A 14416-nucleotide genomic window follows, 5' to 3' on the forward strand; every position below is an offset into this window, starting at 1 on the left:
TTTCTATTATATTTAAAGCTTTTTTTGTGAAAATCAAATTAATACACTGCCAAATAAAGAGCTAATAATTTGTATTTCTGTGTATTTTTAAATTACCTTCATAAATGAATACAGTGTATTCTATAGCTTTTCAGATCTTAGGCATGCATGGTTTGCTTCTAGCTTACCTTTTTAAAAAGAATAGCTAGCCTGGCCAGTGTGGCTCAGTGATTGAGTGTCAACCCAAAAACCAGGAGGTCACAATTTGATTCCCAGTCAAGGCACATGCCAAGGTTGTGGGCTCCACCCCCATTAGGGGGCATGCAGGTGGCAGCTAATCGATGATTTTTTGTTACCATTGATGTTTCTATCTCTCCCTCTCCCTTCCTCTCTAAAATCAATATAAATATATTTTTTAAAAGCTAAATTAAAGTTTTATTTTACCTTTTCACTTGCATGGTGAGTTTTGAAAGAGCAGTGATTGATTATATTTATCACCTGTAAATATTTTCAAAAGGGACTGTATTCTATAATTTAGGTGGATACGCTGTCATTCATTTAACTAAAAGATAATCATACTTTCTCTGACTATGATGTTTTCATATTGGTATGCCAATCTAAGGGCAGAGATCATAGTTGTGTGTTTATTTGCTCTTTTTGTGTGGTGTCCACCATGTGGAAGCAGTTAAAAACATGGGTTGCCCTGGCCAGATAGCTCAGTTGGTTAAAGCGTCATCCCCATGTGCCAAGGTTATGGGTTCAAACCCCAGTCAGGGGACATATAAGGATCAACCAAGGAATGCATAAATAATAAGTGGAAAAAAAATACCTCTTTCTCTTATTTTCTCTCTAAAATCAGTACATTTTTTAAAAATTAAAACACACACGTGGGTTATATGGAAAAGTAGTATTAAGAACAGCAATAGCAATTGCTAAGGCATAGTGTCACCCATGAGCAAAAGACAGACATGCAAGACAGGCTGATTAGATGTGCTACTTATAAACGTCTTTAACAAAGGTTTGTCTTTTCACTGTGCTATTTTATTGGGGCGTAGTTGAAAACCTGCTGTTCTCCCAAATCCCGTGTAGTTTAATTATAATTTCAGGGTAGAAGTGATATTTATTGGTTATGAAATAAAGCAAGCTGTATTCTTTAAGTCCTTTTGAAATAGTCAAAGAAGGCAGTTATGTAGCATAGACACTGTTTAACTTGTTCAGCTATGTCAGTAATTCTGACTTTGAAAAGTTTTCCCCTTGACTTTAATTTAAATGAAATGATACTCTCCATAGTGGTAACTTGATAATTGGCCCACCCCACAGCCCACACATACCAGTTTAAAGTATTGCTGTTTGTTTTATTTCCTCTTTTTAGGAACATTTCGTTCCTATTTCTGTCAGTGTTTGTTTATAGTTTCAGAAAGAGTGACTGAATGAATCTTCCTGAGACTGCATGATATGATATGCTCATATTAGCACTACTGGATATTTTAGGAAAGGAGAGGGAGAGAGACATAGAAACATCAGTGATGAGAAAGAATTATTGATCAGCTGTCTTCCTGCACACCCCCTACTGGGGGTTGAGCCCACAACCCAGGCATGTGCCCTAACTGGGATTCGAACCGTGACCTCCTGGTTCATAGGTCAACGCTCAACCACTGAGCCGTGCCGGCCCAGCCTTATTGGATATTTTACTTTATTTTATTTTTTTTTTCTTTTGTGAAAATCTAGTTTTATTTTTTTAATTAAATCTTTATTGTTCAGATTATTACATTAGTTACTCTTTTTTCCCACCATAACTCCCCTCCACCCAGATCCCACCCCACCCTCAGCCCTCACTCCCCACCCACTGTCCTTATCCATAGGTGCACGATTATTGTCCAATCTCTTCCCACACCCCCACACCCCTTTCCCCCCAAGAATAGTCAGTCCATTCCCTTTCTATGTCGCTGATTCTATTGCAATCACCAGTTCATACTGTTCATCAGATTATTTATTCACTTGATTTTTAGATTCACTTGTTGATAGATGTGTATTTGTTGTTCATAGTTTGTATCTTTACCTTTTTCTTCTTCCTCCTCTTCTTAAAGGATACCTTTCAGCATTTCATATAATACTGGTTTGGTGGTGATGAACTCCTTTAGCTTTTCCTTATCTGTGAAGCTCTTTATCTGACCTTCACTTCTGAATGATAGCTTTGCTGGATAAAGTAATCTTGGTTGTAGGTTCTTGGCATTCATCACTTTGAATATTTCTTGCTACTCCCTTCTGGCCTGCAAAGTTTCTGTTGAGAAGTCAGCTGACAGTCGTATGGGTACTCCCTTGTAGGTAACTGACTTTCTCTTGCTGCTTTTAGGATACTCTCTTTGTCTTTTGCTCTTGGCATTTTGATTATTATGTGTCTTGGTGTGGTCCTCTTTGGATTCCTTTTGTTTGGGGTTCCCTGAGCTTCCTAGACTTGGAAGTCTATTTCTTTCACCAGGTAGGGGAAGTTTTCTGTCATTATTTCTTCATATAGGTTTTCAATATCTTGCTCTCTCTCTTCTTCTGGCACCCCTATAATTCTGATGTTGGTATGCTTGAAGCTGTCCCAGAGGCTCCTTACACTATTTTCGTATTTTTGGATTCTTTTTTCATTTTGCTTTTCCGGTTGGGTGTTTTTTGCTTCTTCTCATTTCAAATCTTTGACTTGATTCTTGCGCTCCTCTGGTCTGCTGTTGGGAGTCTGTATAATATTCTTTATTTCAGTCAGTGTATGCTTAATTTCTAGTTGGTCCTTTATCACAACATCGAGGTTTTCACTAGATTTCTTGAGGATCTCACTACATTTATCGGCGGTCTCACCAGTCTTTTCGATTGCCTTACTCAATTTATCGACGGCTTCTAAACAGTTCTTTAAAGACCTTAAAAGTGTGGTTTTGAACTCTATATCCAGCATTTTGTTTTCCTTCATTTCTGTCCTGTTTCTTTGTCTCGGCATTTTTTTATGCTTTGCTGTGTCGATAGAGTGCCTTTCTGTGCTAAGTGTTCCAATTACCTGAGGTAGACACTCTTGGTGCACCCCCTTGTGGGCTTTGTGCACAGTCTTGTTATAGTTAGGCCTTGATTGTTGTAGTTATCACTAGGAGGAATTGAACTCCAGGCCAATTGGCTGTGAGAATCAGCTGTGTCTGCAGTGGGAGAACTTCTGTGCTGGAGACACCCCTCTGGGGCAAGACTTGCTTCAATGGGGCTTTGGTGCTCACTGAGTCTGCCCCCTGAGTATGTCTTTTTATGTTTCCACGGAGCTGCAAACTGGATGGTCCCACTCTGACCTCTGGGCTTCCTGGCTCCTGGATCTCTAGGCAGGTGCTAATCTAGCCTTTGCCTGTGGCTATTCAGAAAAAGCCTCCCTTCAGGGCCTGGGTGGGGCGGGTCCCATGGGATCAACAGGGCGGGGCTAGCAGTTATGGCTCCTCTGAGTCCTGCCCTCAGAGGTTTGCTTCTCAATGTCCTGGTAATCGCTGCAAGCCCCTTGGAGAGAAAGCTGCCCTCGAGTTCCGACCGATGCCAGACAGTCCCGCTTCTCCCGTATGAGTCTGGGTCCCTAGAGACTCGCCTGGAACTGGATCTCAGAGCCTGAGACTCCCTCCCGATTGAAAACGACAACCGCGCCCTCAGCCTCCAGCCCGCTCCACATGCACCTCCGCACCTTAGTATTTTACTTCCACACTGCGCCGCCTCTGAGTCTCGGTATGCTTTTCTCTTTCCTTCTAGTTGTAGGATTTCTACTCAGCCAGCCTTCCTGTGGTTCTGGATGATGTCCGTTCCATCTTTTAGTTGTATTTTTGAAGTGGTTGTTCGAGGCAGCAAACTCCGTGTTTACCTATATCGCCATCTTGGTTTTTCTCCTGGATATTTTAGATGTAATAAATTAGATGGCCTTGGGTATAGCCTTTCTGAAATTTGTTTTCTCTATAAAATGTTAGGATAGGACTTAATCTTAGGTTTTACTGCTAAAATTATTTGGTTTTGTGTAACAAATGTTACAAACCATCTATTACCTGTTGTATGGGACCAAAGTCTCATTCCATCCACTACACAAATTTTATTAGGGAGTTTAAATTTAAACTAAGGATAGTATTCTCTGATTTGTTATTGAGACAAATATATTTTTTGGTTATTGCTTTATTACATTTTACTAACATGGTTCTAACTGTGTTTTTATAGTCTCCTTTTCTGTCCACCCTCCTCCAACTACCTTTATTTCCAACTAGTAAACCATCCCAAACCCCTGAAGTCCCACAGAGTCTTTCACTGACTAGGGTGTGGCTAGGTAAATCATTTGCCCTCAAAATCTCTAAGGTAGGGAAGTTCATCTAAGAAGCTCTCCAAGGTCCTTTCCAACTTAGTAATTCCAGGATCTTGGTATTAAATTTTGCTCTTGTTCTGAGCTAACATCAAATGTGATGTAACTCGGATAAACCATTCTTTTTTGTGTACGGAGTGCATTTCATATATTTTTACCCTTTTTTAAAAAATATATTTTATTGATTTTTTACAGAGAGGAAGGGAGAGGGATAGAGAGTTAGAAACATCGATGAGAGAGAAACATCGATCAGCTGCCTCCTGCACACCCCCTACTGGGGATGTGCCTGCAACCAAGGTACATGCCCTTGACCGGAATCGAACCTGGGACCCTTTAGTCCACAGGCCAACGCTCTAGCCACTGAGCCAAACCGGTTAGGGCTATTTTTACCCTTTAATTGCTTCTAAAACTTGGCCAAATTTTTTTTAGACAGAATTGAATGAAATCTTTTTAAGATTTACAATTGCTTGGCTTTGAGGAAAATAAGTTGGCAGACGATTTAGCAGAATTTGCATTGGATAATTTCTTTTTAAAAAATATATATATTTTATTGATTTTTTACAGAGAGGAAGGGAGAGGGACAGAGAGTTAGAAACATCGATGAGAGAGAAACATTGATCAGCTGCCTTTTGCACACCTCCTACTGGGGATGTGCCCACAAGCAAGGTACATACCCTTGGCCGGAATCGAACCTGGGACCTTTCAGTCCACAGGCTGATACTCTATCCACTGAGCCAAACCGGTCAGGGCATTGGATAATTTCTAAAGTGGCCTGATTTTTAAGTCAGAGCATATTCAAAATTGTTGGTTAAACAGTTTGTCTGCCTCTTATGAAAAATATTGTGCTGTTTTTGTACACATAAGTCTAATAGTACAACCTAGTAAAGAATTGGCAATTTTTGCAGATTGGTATACTAAAGTTTGGTATCTAGCTCATTCAATAAACTTTATACTTTCTAGTGGCGAGTAAGAAAAGAAGCTATGATGGGTTTGGCTCAGCTTTATAAGAAATACTGTCTTCATGGTGAAGCAGGAAAGGAAGCTGCAGAGAAAGTCAGCTGGATAAAAGACAAACTTTTGCATATTTATTATCAGAATAGCATCGATGACAAGTGAGTAATATGTTGCTAGAATGGTTGAATATAAAGGTGCTTTTAATTTCTAAAAAATACAAATTCTATTTAATTTTTTAATAACTTCTAAGTTTAGAAACTATTTTCCATATATTTGTGCATGCTACCCCATATAATAAAAGGTTAATATGCAAATTGTCCCCTTGACTGGGAGTTTGACCAGGGAGTGGGGCCAGCTGGCCAACTGCCCGCAGCCCCTCCTCCCAGCCGGCCTGGCCCCACCCATGCACAAATTTGTGCACCGGGCCTCTAGTGTTTGTGTAAGACTCTAGCCAAGATTGTAAGATAGTATAATAATAGTGAAATAGGCATAGGCTTTGGAGTCAGACTAGAGACCAAATGTTCATTCTGCCCTTTAATGGGTGTGTGCTCTTGCACAACTGACAACTTCTATGCCACTTCAGTTTTATCTAAAAAGGAATAATAAAGCCTTCCTTAAAGAATTGTCATGTGGATTAAATAAAATAATGAATGTAAAGCCCCCTAGCTTTATGCCTGGCAATACAGCACTATTTAATAATTATTAATTATTATTTTTCCTTTTTACAACACCGTAAGTACCAATAGAGGTATTACTGTGTTATTTTTTGATTGCGGTATAATTGACATAATTATATACAATATAGTGGTTCCATCTTTGTATATATTGAGAAATGATTGCCACAGTAAGTCTGGTTAACATTCGTCCCACATACATAGTAGTTATAATTTTTTTCATGTGATGAGGCCTTTTGTCATTTTCATTGTTTGAATGTTACTTATTATTTTATATTGGATTGTAATAATGATTTTGGTTTTTGTAAAATACTTGGTAATGTGTTATTGAATTAAATTGACTGACTACTTTGTATCACTGTATATGTATTTTATTGATTAATGAAGAGCCCTTGTATTATCTTATTCCAATGATATTGAATAATAAATATAAGCTTAGCAAGATCATGGGAAGAAGAGATATCAACTGTACACAGGAAAAGCTAAATTTTCAGGAAGTAGTATGAAGATAGAACTCCCTGATTTATTTATTTATTTTTTTAATGACAACATGTGAAAGGAGCTGAACTGTAATCAAAGGAAATTAAATTGGGGTTTTCGTAGGTTGTTTTGTTTTAGAATTAGCTATTCTTGAGATCATAGCTTTATATATTAGTATTAGTCATTTGTTATAGCTCCAGACCATTGGAAGAATAGGTGACTTAGTACCTTAGCACCCTGTGTTTAGGAATGACATACAGCCCTTTTAAAACACCTATTTCATACTGACAAATTAGAAATTAAAGTCACAAATAGCTAGCATAGCTATAAATATTTAAAAAATAAAACTATCTCCAGGGAAAAGAACTGGTCACATACTGATCATTTTCATTGTATTTACACATATTCATACTACCCTTGGCATGTTATCTTTGCAGGATGTGGTTCTAACAACAAAATGGCTATTTTTAAAATACAGAACAGTGTTATCTGGGAGGTTTTTCGTTTGTTTCATAGACTATAGATAAAAATCTCTAAAAAGTAGAATAATTGTGTTATTGGGGGTTTGTTTGTTTCATAGGCTGTTGGTAGAAAAAATCTTTGCTCAGTATCTTGTTCCCCACAATCTGGAAACGGAAGAGAGAATGAAATGCTTGTATTATTTATATGCTAGTTTGGATCCAAATGCTGTCAAGTAAGTTACTTTTTAATGATTGTTTGGATTACTTTCTGAAAATTTTATAAAATTACTTTATCTGTTCTAATTAATTGTTCATGATGGGGTTATTGCTTCTGGTTGAATCGAGAACCTCAGATAAATATATACAGAGAAAATTTTTATAAGTTCAGACTTAGTCAAAAGCAAGAATATGCCTATATGCATAGGCATATTTGGCAACTGAATCAGTAATATCGTTTTGGGGATTCAATTAAGTCCCCATGTCAAAATTACCTATTGTCTACCTCTTGACTGAGGTGTAAATCACACTGTTGGAGCTTTACCATACTAAACCTCAGACTGGTTCTTTGTCAGGCAAGTATATCCAAATCACCTGTATGTAGAATGTCCGTATACATATTTCTTCTGAACCATTTGGAGTAATTTGAAGACATTGGATTTCTTCATCACTGAATACTTCAGTCTATATCCCCTAAGAACAAGGATATTCTTTTATGTAAACAGAGTACCCTTATCAAAATCAAGAGGTTTAACATTGATACACTATTATTTTTTAATCCAATATATATTCATTCAGATTTCCTCCATTGTCCAAGTAACATTTTTTATAGATATTTATTTTCTCATTGTAGGTTTACACATTGCATATTTGGTTGTCATATCTCTAGTCTCTTAATGTGGAACGATTTCCTTAGTCTTTTTTGTCTTTTATGACTTTGATAGTTTTTGGAAGAATATTGAGCATGCCACTTATTTTGTAGATTGTTCCCTCAATTTGGGTTCACCTGGTATTTATTAGATTGAGATTATAGTTTTTCAGCAGAAATTCCACAGAGGTACCATTGTATCATGTTAGGAGGCATTATCTTTTTTAAAAGATTTGCAAGTGGATCCTAATTATCTAGATAGTAAAGCCCTGAACTAAAGTTTGTTCTCTGTTTATATTTCAGAATATTTGGCAAAGAATACTTAGAGTTAGACTAATTTCTGAGGTCCTCTGGGCACCTGGAATTATGGAGTGGGTTTATGAGAGAAGAAAATTTGCTTCGTTGAGAGAAAAGAATTCTGAATAAACACACTCACATTTTAAATGTGACACCTTGGATCTACATCATTTCTGAGAAATTCATATTTTGAAATAGTCTACTGACCTTTATGCATATCCCCTTAGCCTGGCATAAAAAGGCCTTCATCATCTCATCCTTTTCTGTAGTATATGCCATGCATTTTGATAACATTTTATCTTTCTCTATACCAGCACATTCTAGCTATCTCTATTTAGAATGTCTTTCAATTCCTTCATTTACCTGTCAGATGCTGTTTATCTTTCTATATTTTCTCTCATAAGAAACCTTATATTTATCATTTTACATTAAACTATCTTAATACTAATAATTGCATTTTTTGGTGCTTAAAATATTAGGTAAGTGTAGAAGAATGATGAATCTACATCATGCAACAAGAAAAGTAATGAAATTAAACACTTACCAGTATTGTTATATTATGCACTTTTCATATTTATAACTTTATTTTCAGAGCTCTCAATGAAATGTGGAAATGTCAGAACATGCTTAGAAGTCATGTACGAGAACTCTTGGATTTGCACAAGCAGCCTACAGTAAGTTCATGATTTGTTTAAATTCATTGTTATAGTCATTATCCAGATTTTCTGTAGTTATATATAATGAAGCAAATAGGAAGTATCTGAATTGTTCTGTTTACCAAATGTCAGTTAAACATAATTTCTGTAGTTATCCAAGCAAAATTTCCATTACACATTAGTATAACAAAATTTTATTTTCCACCACAAGGAAAGAAATCGTGTTTTCTCATTTATCAAGTATTTAGACACTAATATATTATGCATAATTTTTCAAAATTCAAATAATTAAAATTAAAACTCAAGATAAAATTATATTAGAAGTAATAATATTTTTTACTCCATGTTTTCTGGTCCTTCAGTGGAGAGTCAGCATCAAATCAGGTATCAATCCTTTAAATATGCCAAATTCAAATTAACAAAAGAAATTCTGTCCAACATTTTCTGGAAGGTGGAGTAAAGAAATTTAATGATCTCTTAATATACTTATAAATGTGTTTGTTAGAATACATGTTCTTTTTTTAAATTATATTTTTTTAAAATTTATTTCAGAGAGGGCGGGAGAGGGAGAGAGATAGAAATATCAGTAATGAGAGAGAATCATTGATTGGCTGCCTCCTGCATGCCCCTCAACCCAGGCATGTCCCCTGACCCGGAATTGAACCATTACCTGGTTCATAGGTCGACCACTGAGCAACACCAGCCGGACTAGAATACATGTTATTAATCAGGGAACCATTGACTGAAACCTTTCAAGGGCTCATGGACACTAAAGCAAGAGTTGACAGACTTTTTTTGTAAATGACTAGGTAGTAAATTTTGGGCTTTGCCAACTATACACTCTGTGGTGAACTCTCAACTCTCTCTTTGTAGTGCAAAAACAGTTTTACACAATATGTAAATAAATGGTCATGATTGTGTTCCAGCAAAAGTTTAACAAAAACAGGTGGTCCATGGAACCATAGTTTACCAATTTCTGATACAAATTACTCAAGTTTCATACAAATTTAAGTCATCTTTTTTGTAATGGAGGAAAGGGGAGCACATTTTGAAGGGAGGTGATATTCTGAGGTTATTTATGTAAGGCCACACAAAAGCTAATAGAATTCTATTCAGAAAGAAAACATTTCTAGTCTTCACATTATTAGTTTATTTTCTTTGGTGTATGGTTTCATAGTAATTTCCATATAATTGCTTTTTATCAAAGTTATCCTGTTCAATCTTCTGGCAAGATAATTTCCGTATGAAAATTATATACTCTAAATTTTTAAATACCTGTTACTGCTGACATCTCCTTTCCTTCTTTTTGTCCTAACTTAATAATTGTTGCTAGTACACAATTTTTTATTATCAACTTAGGGTGTGGATATGATAATAACTAGATATGGTAATATTTTTAACTTAAAAAATATAATCCTGAACATAGATTTTTTTTCCCAGAAATTTAGTAGCACATATCACTTCTTTTGTTTTTGTTTTAAATTTCAGTCAGAGACTAACTGTTCTGCCATGTTTGGAAAACTGATGACCATAGCAAGTGAGTATGTTTATTTACTCTGTAGATATATAATAAACATCAAAACAGACAAATAAGTTTCCCAATGGTGCTATCAATTTAAATAAAGGAAAATGATCCTTTCCTTAGTAGTTTTATTTCGAAGTCCCAGTGAGGCTGATATTCTCTTGCTAGCTCAAGAGATAGAGGGATAGAGATATAGAAACATTGATGGGAGAGAAACTTCATCAATTGGTTGCCTCCGGCATGCCCCCCACTAGGGATCGAGCCTGAAACCTGACAATGCGCCCAGACTGGGAATGGAACCAGTTAGTTCCTGGGTTGATGCTCAACCACTAAGCCACACCCGAGGGCACTCAGCATTATTTTATTTTTAAGACAACTTTCTTTTAGCTTAGTAGAGTAGCTTCTCTTAATGTATTATTGATGCTCTTTTAATTTTATAGAGAATTTGCCTGACCCTGGGAAAGCACAAGATTTTGTGAAGAAATTTAACCAGGTTCTCGGTGATGATGAAAAACTGCGGTCTCAATTGGAGTTATTAATCAGCCCAACCTGTTCATGTAAACAGGCAGATGTTTGTGTGGTTAGTAAATTATACTTTTACATTTGTTCTTCTAACTTTGCTTTTAGAAATTTATATTTTATTAAAATCTACTTTACAGAGATTATTTTAGTTGTGTGAATTTACCAGTATTGTGAGCTCTGGCTTACCTAGGGAATATATCCGTGGTCAACTTAGTTCTCTTTACTTACCACTCTTCAGCCAAAATTCCAGGAAAAACATTAGAACTAAGCCAGGGAGATTGGTCCTAGGAACTGAGCAAGATAAAATGCTTTGTATTTAGTAGACATTCATTAAGTGAATAAGAATTTTCTAAATGCTTATTTGTGTATACATTTTCTTCTACCATATATTAGCAAGGAGATAGCCCTTGTCAAGAAATCAGCAGTAGTTACATTACTGTATAGGTATTTATAGATAAGGTAATTCCTATTTAGGCTTTTGTCTTCATTCTTTTCTTGGACTCTTTTATTTTATAGAAAATCAGTATCATTGAAAACTTTATTTGTTCATTTATTTAGCATTTTATGAGCCATGCTGGCCAGGCAAGCCTCATTTTTCTCATCTCTAAATTTTAACTCCTTCATAGGGTTGTTAGAAGATTTTGCATATTTATTTATATATAGATAGATAGATAGATAGATAGATAGACATAGATAGATAGATAGCATATTAGATCTAATAGTCGAATGACCTACAGACGAAGCCAGGGCTGGGAGGGCCACACCCCATGCACAAATTTCGTGCATCGGGCCTCTAGTCCTATCTAATAAAAGAGAAACATGGTAATTAGCCGTACCTCTGCTACCCTTCCCATTGGCTAATCATCATATCCTTATGCAAATTAACTGCCAGCCAAGATGGCGGCCGGCAGCCAGGCAGCTGACGCAAACAGGGAGGCTTGCTTGCTCCAGTGACGGAGGAAGCCAGGTTCCCCGCCTGCTGCTACCGGCCTCTGAGCTTGCAGTTTGAAACATTGTTACAAATATAGAAGCTAAACAAAACCCCAGAAACCTGCTTTAGTCAGCCGGGCTTCAGCCAGCAGGATCGCAACATTGTTTCAAATACAGAAGGTAAACAAAGGCCAGAAACTTGCTTTCAGCAGCCGAGGCTTCATAGCTGGAGCCGAGCCTCAGAGCTAAAGCTGGCCCAGAATAAAAAAAAAGAAAAAAAAGGAGCGGTTGGGAGCTTCAGTCACCCGCCAGCCTGAAAACAGCCCTCAGCCCCTCATCCACGCTGGCCGGGCACCCCAGTGGGGACCCCCACCCTGATCCAGGACACCCTTCAGGGCAAACCAGCCAGCCCCCACCTGTGCACCAGGCCTCTATCCTATATAGTAAAAGGGTAATATGCCTCCCAGCACCGGGATCACTGGAGCCGCGAGGCCTCCTGGCCCCTGGAGCAGCGTGACAGAGGGCAGTGCCCAAACCCCCTGATCGCCCTATGGCTCTGTGTATGACAGGGGGCAGGGCCACAACCTCCCTATCCGCCCTGCTCTGTTCATGACAGGAGAAGGCGCCCCAACCCCCTGATTGGCCCTGCTCTGTGCCTGATAGGGAGAACTCCCCAAACCCCGGATCGCCCTGCGGCTCTGTGTGTGACAGGGTGCGGCGCCCCAACCCCCTGATCCGCCCTGCTCTGTGTGTGACAGGGTACAGCGCCCCAACCCCCAGATCGCCCCTGCTCTGTGTGACAAAGTGTGGCGCCCCAGCCCCCCCCACCCCCCACGGGCCCTGCTCTGTGTGTGACGGGGTAGAGCCATAACCTCCCCATCGGCCCTGCCCTGAGTGTGACAGGGTGCGGCGCCCCAACTCCCCTATTGGCCCTACTCTGTGGGTGACACGGGGGAGCTCCTCAACCCCCTGATGGGCCCTGCTCTGTGTGTGACTGGGGGGAGATCCCCAACCCCCTGATGGTCCCTGCTCTGTGCGTGACAGGGTACAGAGCCCCAACCCCCCTGATGGGCCCTGCTCTGTGCATGACAGGGGGTAGCGCCCTAACCCCCTGATCGGCCCTGCTCTGTGCGTGACAGGGTGGCACCGCAACCTCCCCATCGACCCTGCCTTGAGTGTGACAGGAGGCGGTGCCCCAACCCCCCAATCGGCCCTACCCTGAGTGTGACTAGGGGTGGCATCGCAACCTCCCGATCCGCCATGCTCTGTGCATTACAAGGGGTGGCGCCCCAACTCCCCAATTGGCCCTGCCCTGAGCCCGACCAGGGGCTGCACCTAGGGATTGGGCCTGCCCTCTGCCACCCGGGAGCGGGCCTAAGCCAGCAGGTCATTATCTCCCGAGGGGTCCCAGACTGCGAGAGGGCACAGGCCGGGCTGAGGGGCCCCCCCCCTGCTCTTCCCCTCCGGAGTGCACAAATTTTTGTGCACCCGGCCTCTAGTATTATAATAAAAATGTAATATGCTAATTAGACCAGACGTCCTACCGTCCTACCGGGACGAAGCAAGAGCTGCAGCTGCGGGATTGAGGCAGCCATAGCGATTGCTAGGGAGGAATCCAGGCAGCCATGGCTGCAAAGGGCCTACTCTTGCATGAATTTCGTGCATCGGGCCTCTAATATATGTGTGTGTGTGTGTATGTGTGTGTGTATATATATATACACACACACATATATATACATCCTTGTCCCTACACTACCCTTTAAGATTTAAGTAAATTGTATTTCTATGGTATTACACATAGATAACAACCACTGTGTATGGGACCAATCCTTAATAGATGAAAAAAAGAAAGAAAAATTTAAATAATTGTGTCTAACTTTGTTCTAGAAAAAATAAGGATGGGATAATTATTTAAATATGTAATAAGGTATAAGAACTGTAATATATGTTTACAAAGTTGTTTGAGAGCATGGAGTAGGTATTTTTTTATTCAGTCGGGGGATACAGGATATCTACGTGGATCTAAAAAGACCAATAATTATTTCTAGTATTATTGTTTATATACTTGGATATATTTTATATAGCCGTGATATGGAAGCAACCTAGGTGTCCATTGATAGGTGAATGGATAAAGAAAGTTGTACACACACTGGACTATTACTCAGTCATGAAAAAGAATGAAATCTTGCCCTTTGCAACAACATGAATGGACCTAGAGCAATGATGGCGAACCTATGACACACGTGTCAGATGACACGTGTGTCAGAGATGACACGTGTGTCAGGTGACACGTGAACTTATTTTTTTTGGCCTGAGTGTGACAGGGTGCGGCGCCCCAACTCCCCTATTGGGAGCAGCGTGACAGAGGGCAGTGCCCAAACCCCCTGATCGCCCTATGGCTCTGTGTGTGACAGGGGGCATTTAAATGGCATTTAAATATATAAATGGCATTTAAATATATAAAATAAATATCAAAAATATAAGTCTTTGTTTTACTATGGTTGCAAATATCAAAAATTTTTTTTTAATTAAATCTTTATTGTTCTGATTACATTTGTTCCTCTTTTTTTCCCATAACTCCCCTTCTCCCAGTTCCCGCCCCACCCTCCGCCGTCACACCCCACCCACTGTCCTCATCCATACATAGGTGCACGATTTTTGTCCAGTCTCTTCCCGCATCTCCCCTTCCCCCCCCCCCCCCCCAAGAATAGTCAGTCCATTCCCCTTCTAT

At 39.3% G+C, this 14416-nt stretch overlaps 1 protein-coding gene across 5 annotated transcripts in view; it reads left to right on the forward strand.

Moving 5' to 3' along the window:
* Positions 1-14416, forward strand: part of PDS5A (PDS5 cohesin associated factor A) — a 106078-nt gene that overhangs the window by 48008 nt on the left and 43654 nt on the right. For all 5 annotated transcript variants that reach the window (XM_070397721.1, XM_070397714.1, XM_070397716.1 and 2 more), the window contains 5 exons: positions 5285-5436; positions 7013-7126; positions 8648-8729; positions 10200-10248; positions 10674-10813. In XM_070397721.1, coding sequence (XP_070253822.1) covers positions 5285-5436; positions 7013-7126; positions 8648-8729; positions 10200-10248; positions 10674-10813 — 537 coding nt within the window. The remainder of the gene's footprint in view (positions 1-5284; positions 5437-7012; positions 7127-8647; positions 8730-10199; positions 10249-10673; positions 10814-14416) is intronic.

The sequence above is a fragment of the Myotis yumanensis genome, unplaced genomic scaffold (genome assembly GCF_028538775.1).
Source record: "Myotis yumanensis isolate MYYU_CA2020_CCGP unplaced genomic scaffold, mMyoYum1.0.hap1 SCAF_1, whole genome shotgun sequence".
In the NCBI taxonomy this organism is placed as follows: Eukaryota; Metazoa; Chordata; class Mammalia; order Chiroptera; family Vespertilionidae; genus Myotis; species Myotis yumanensis.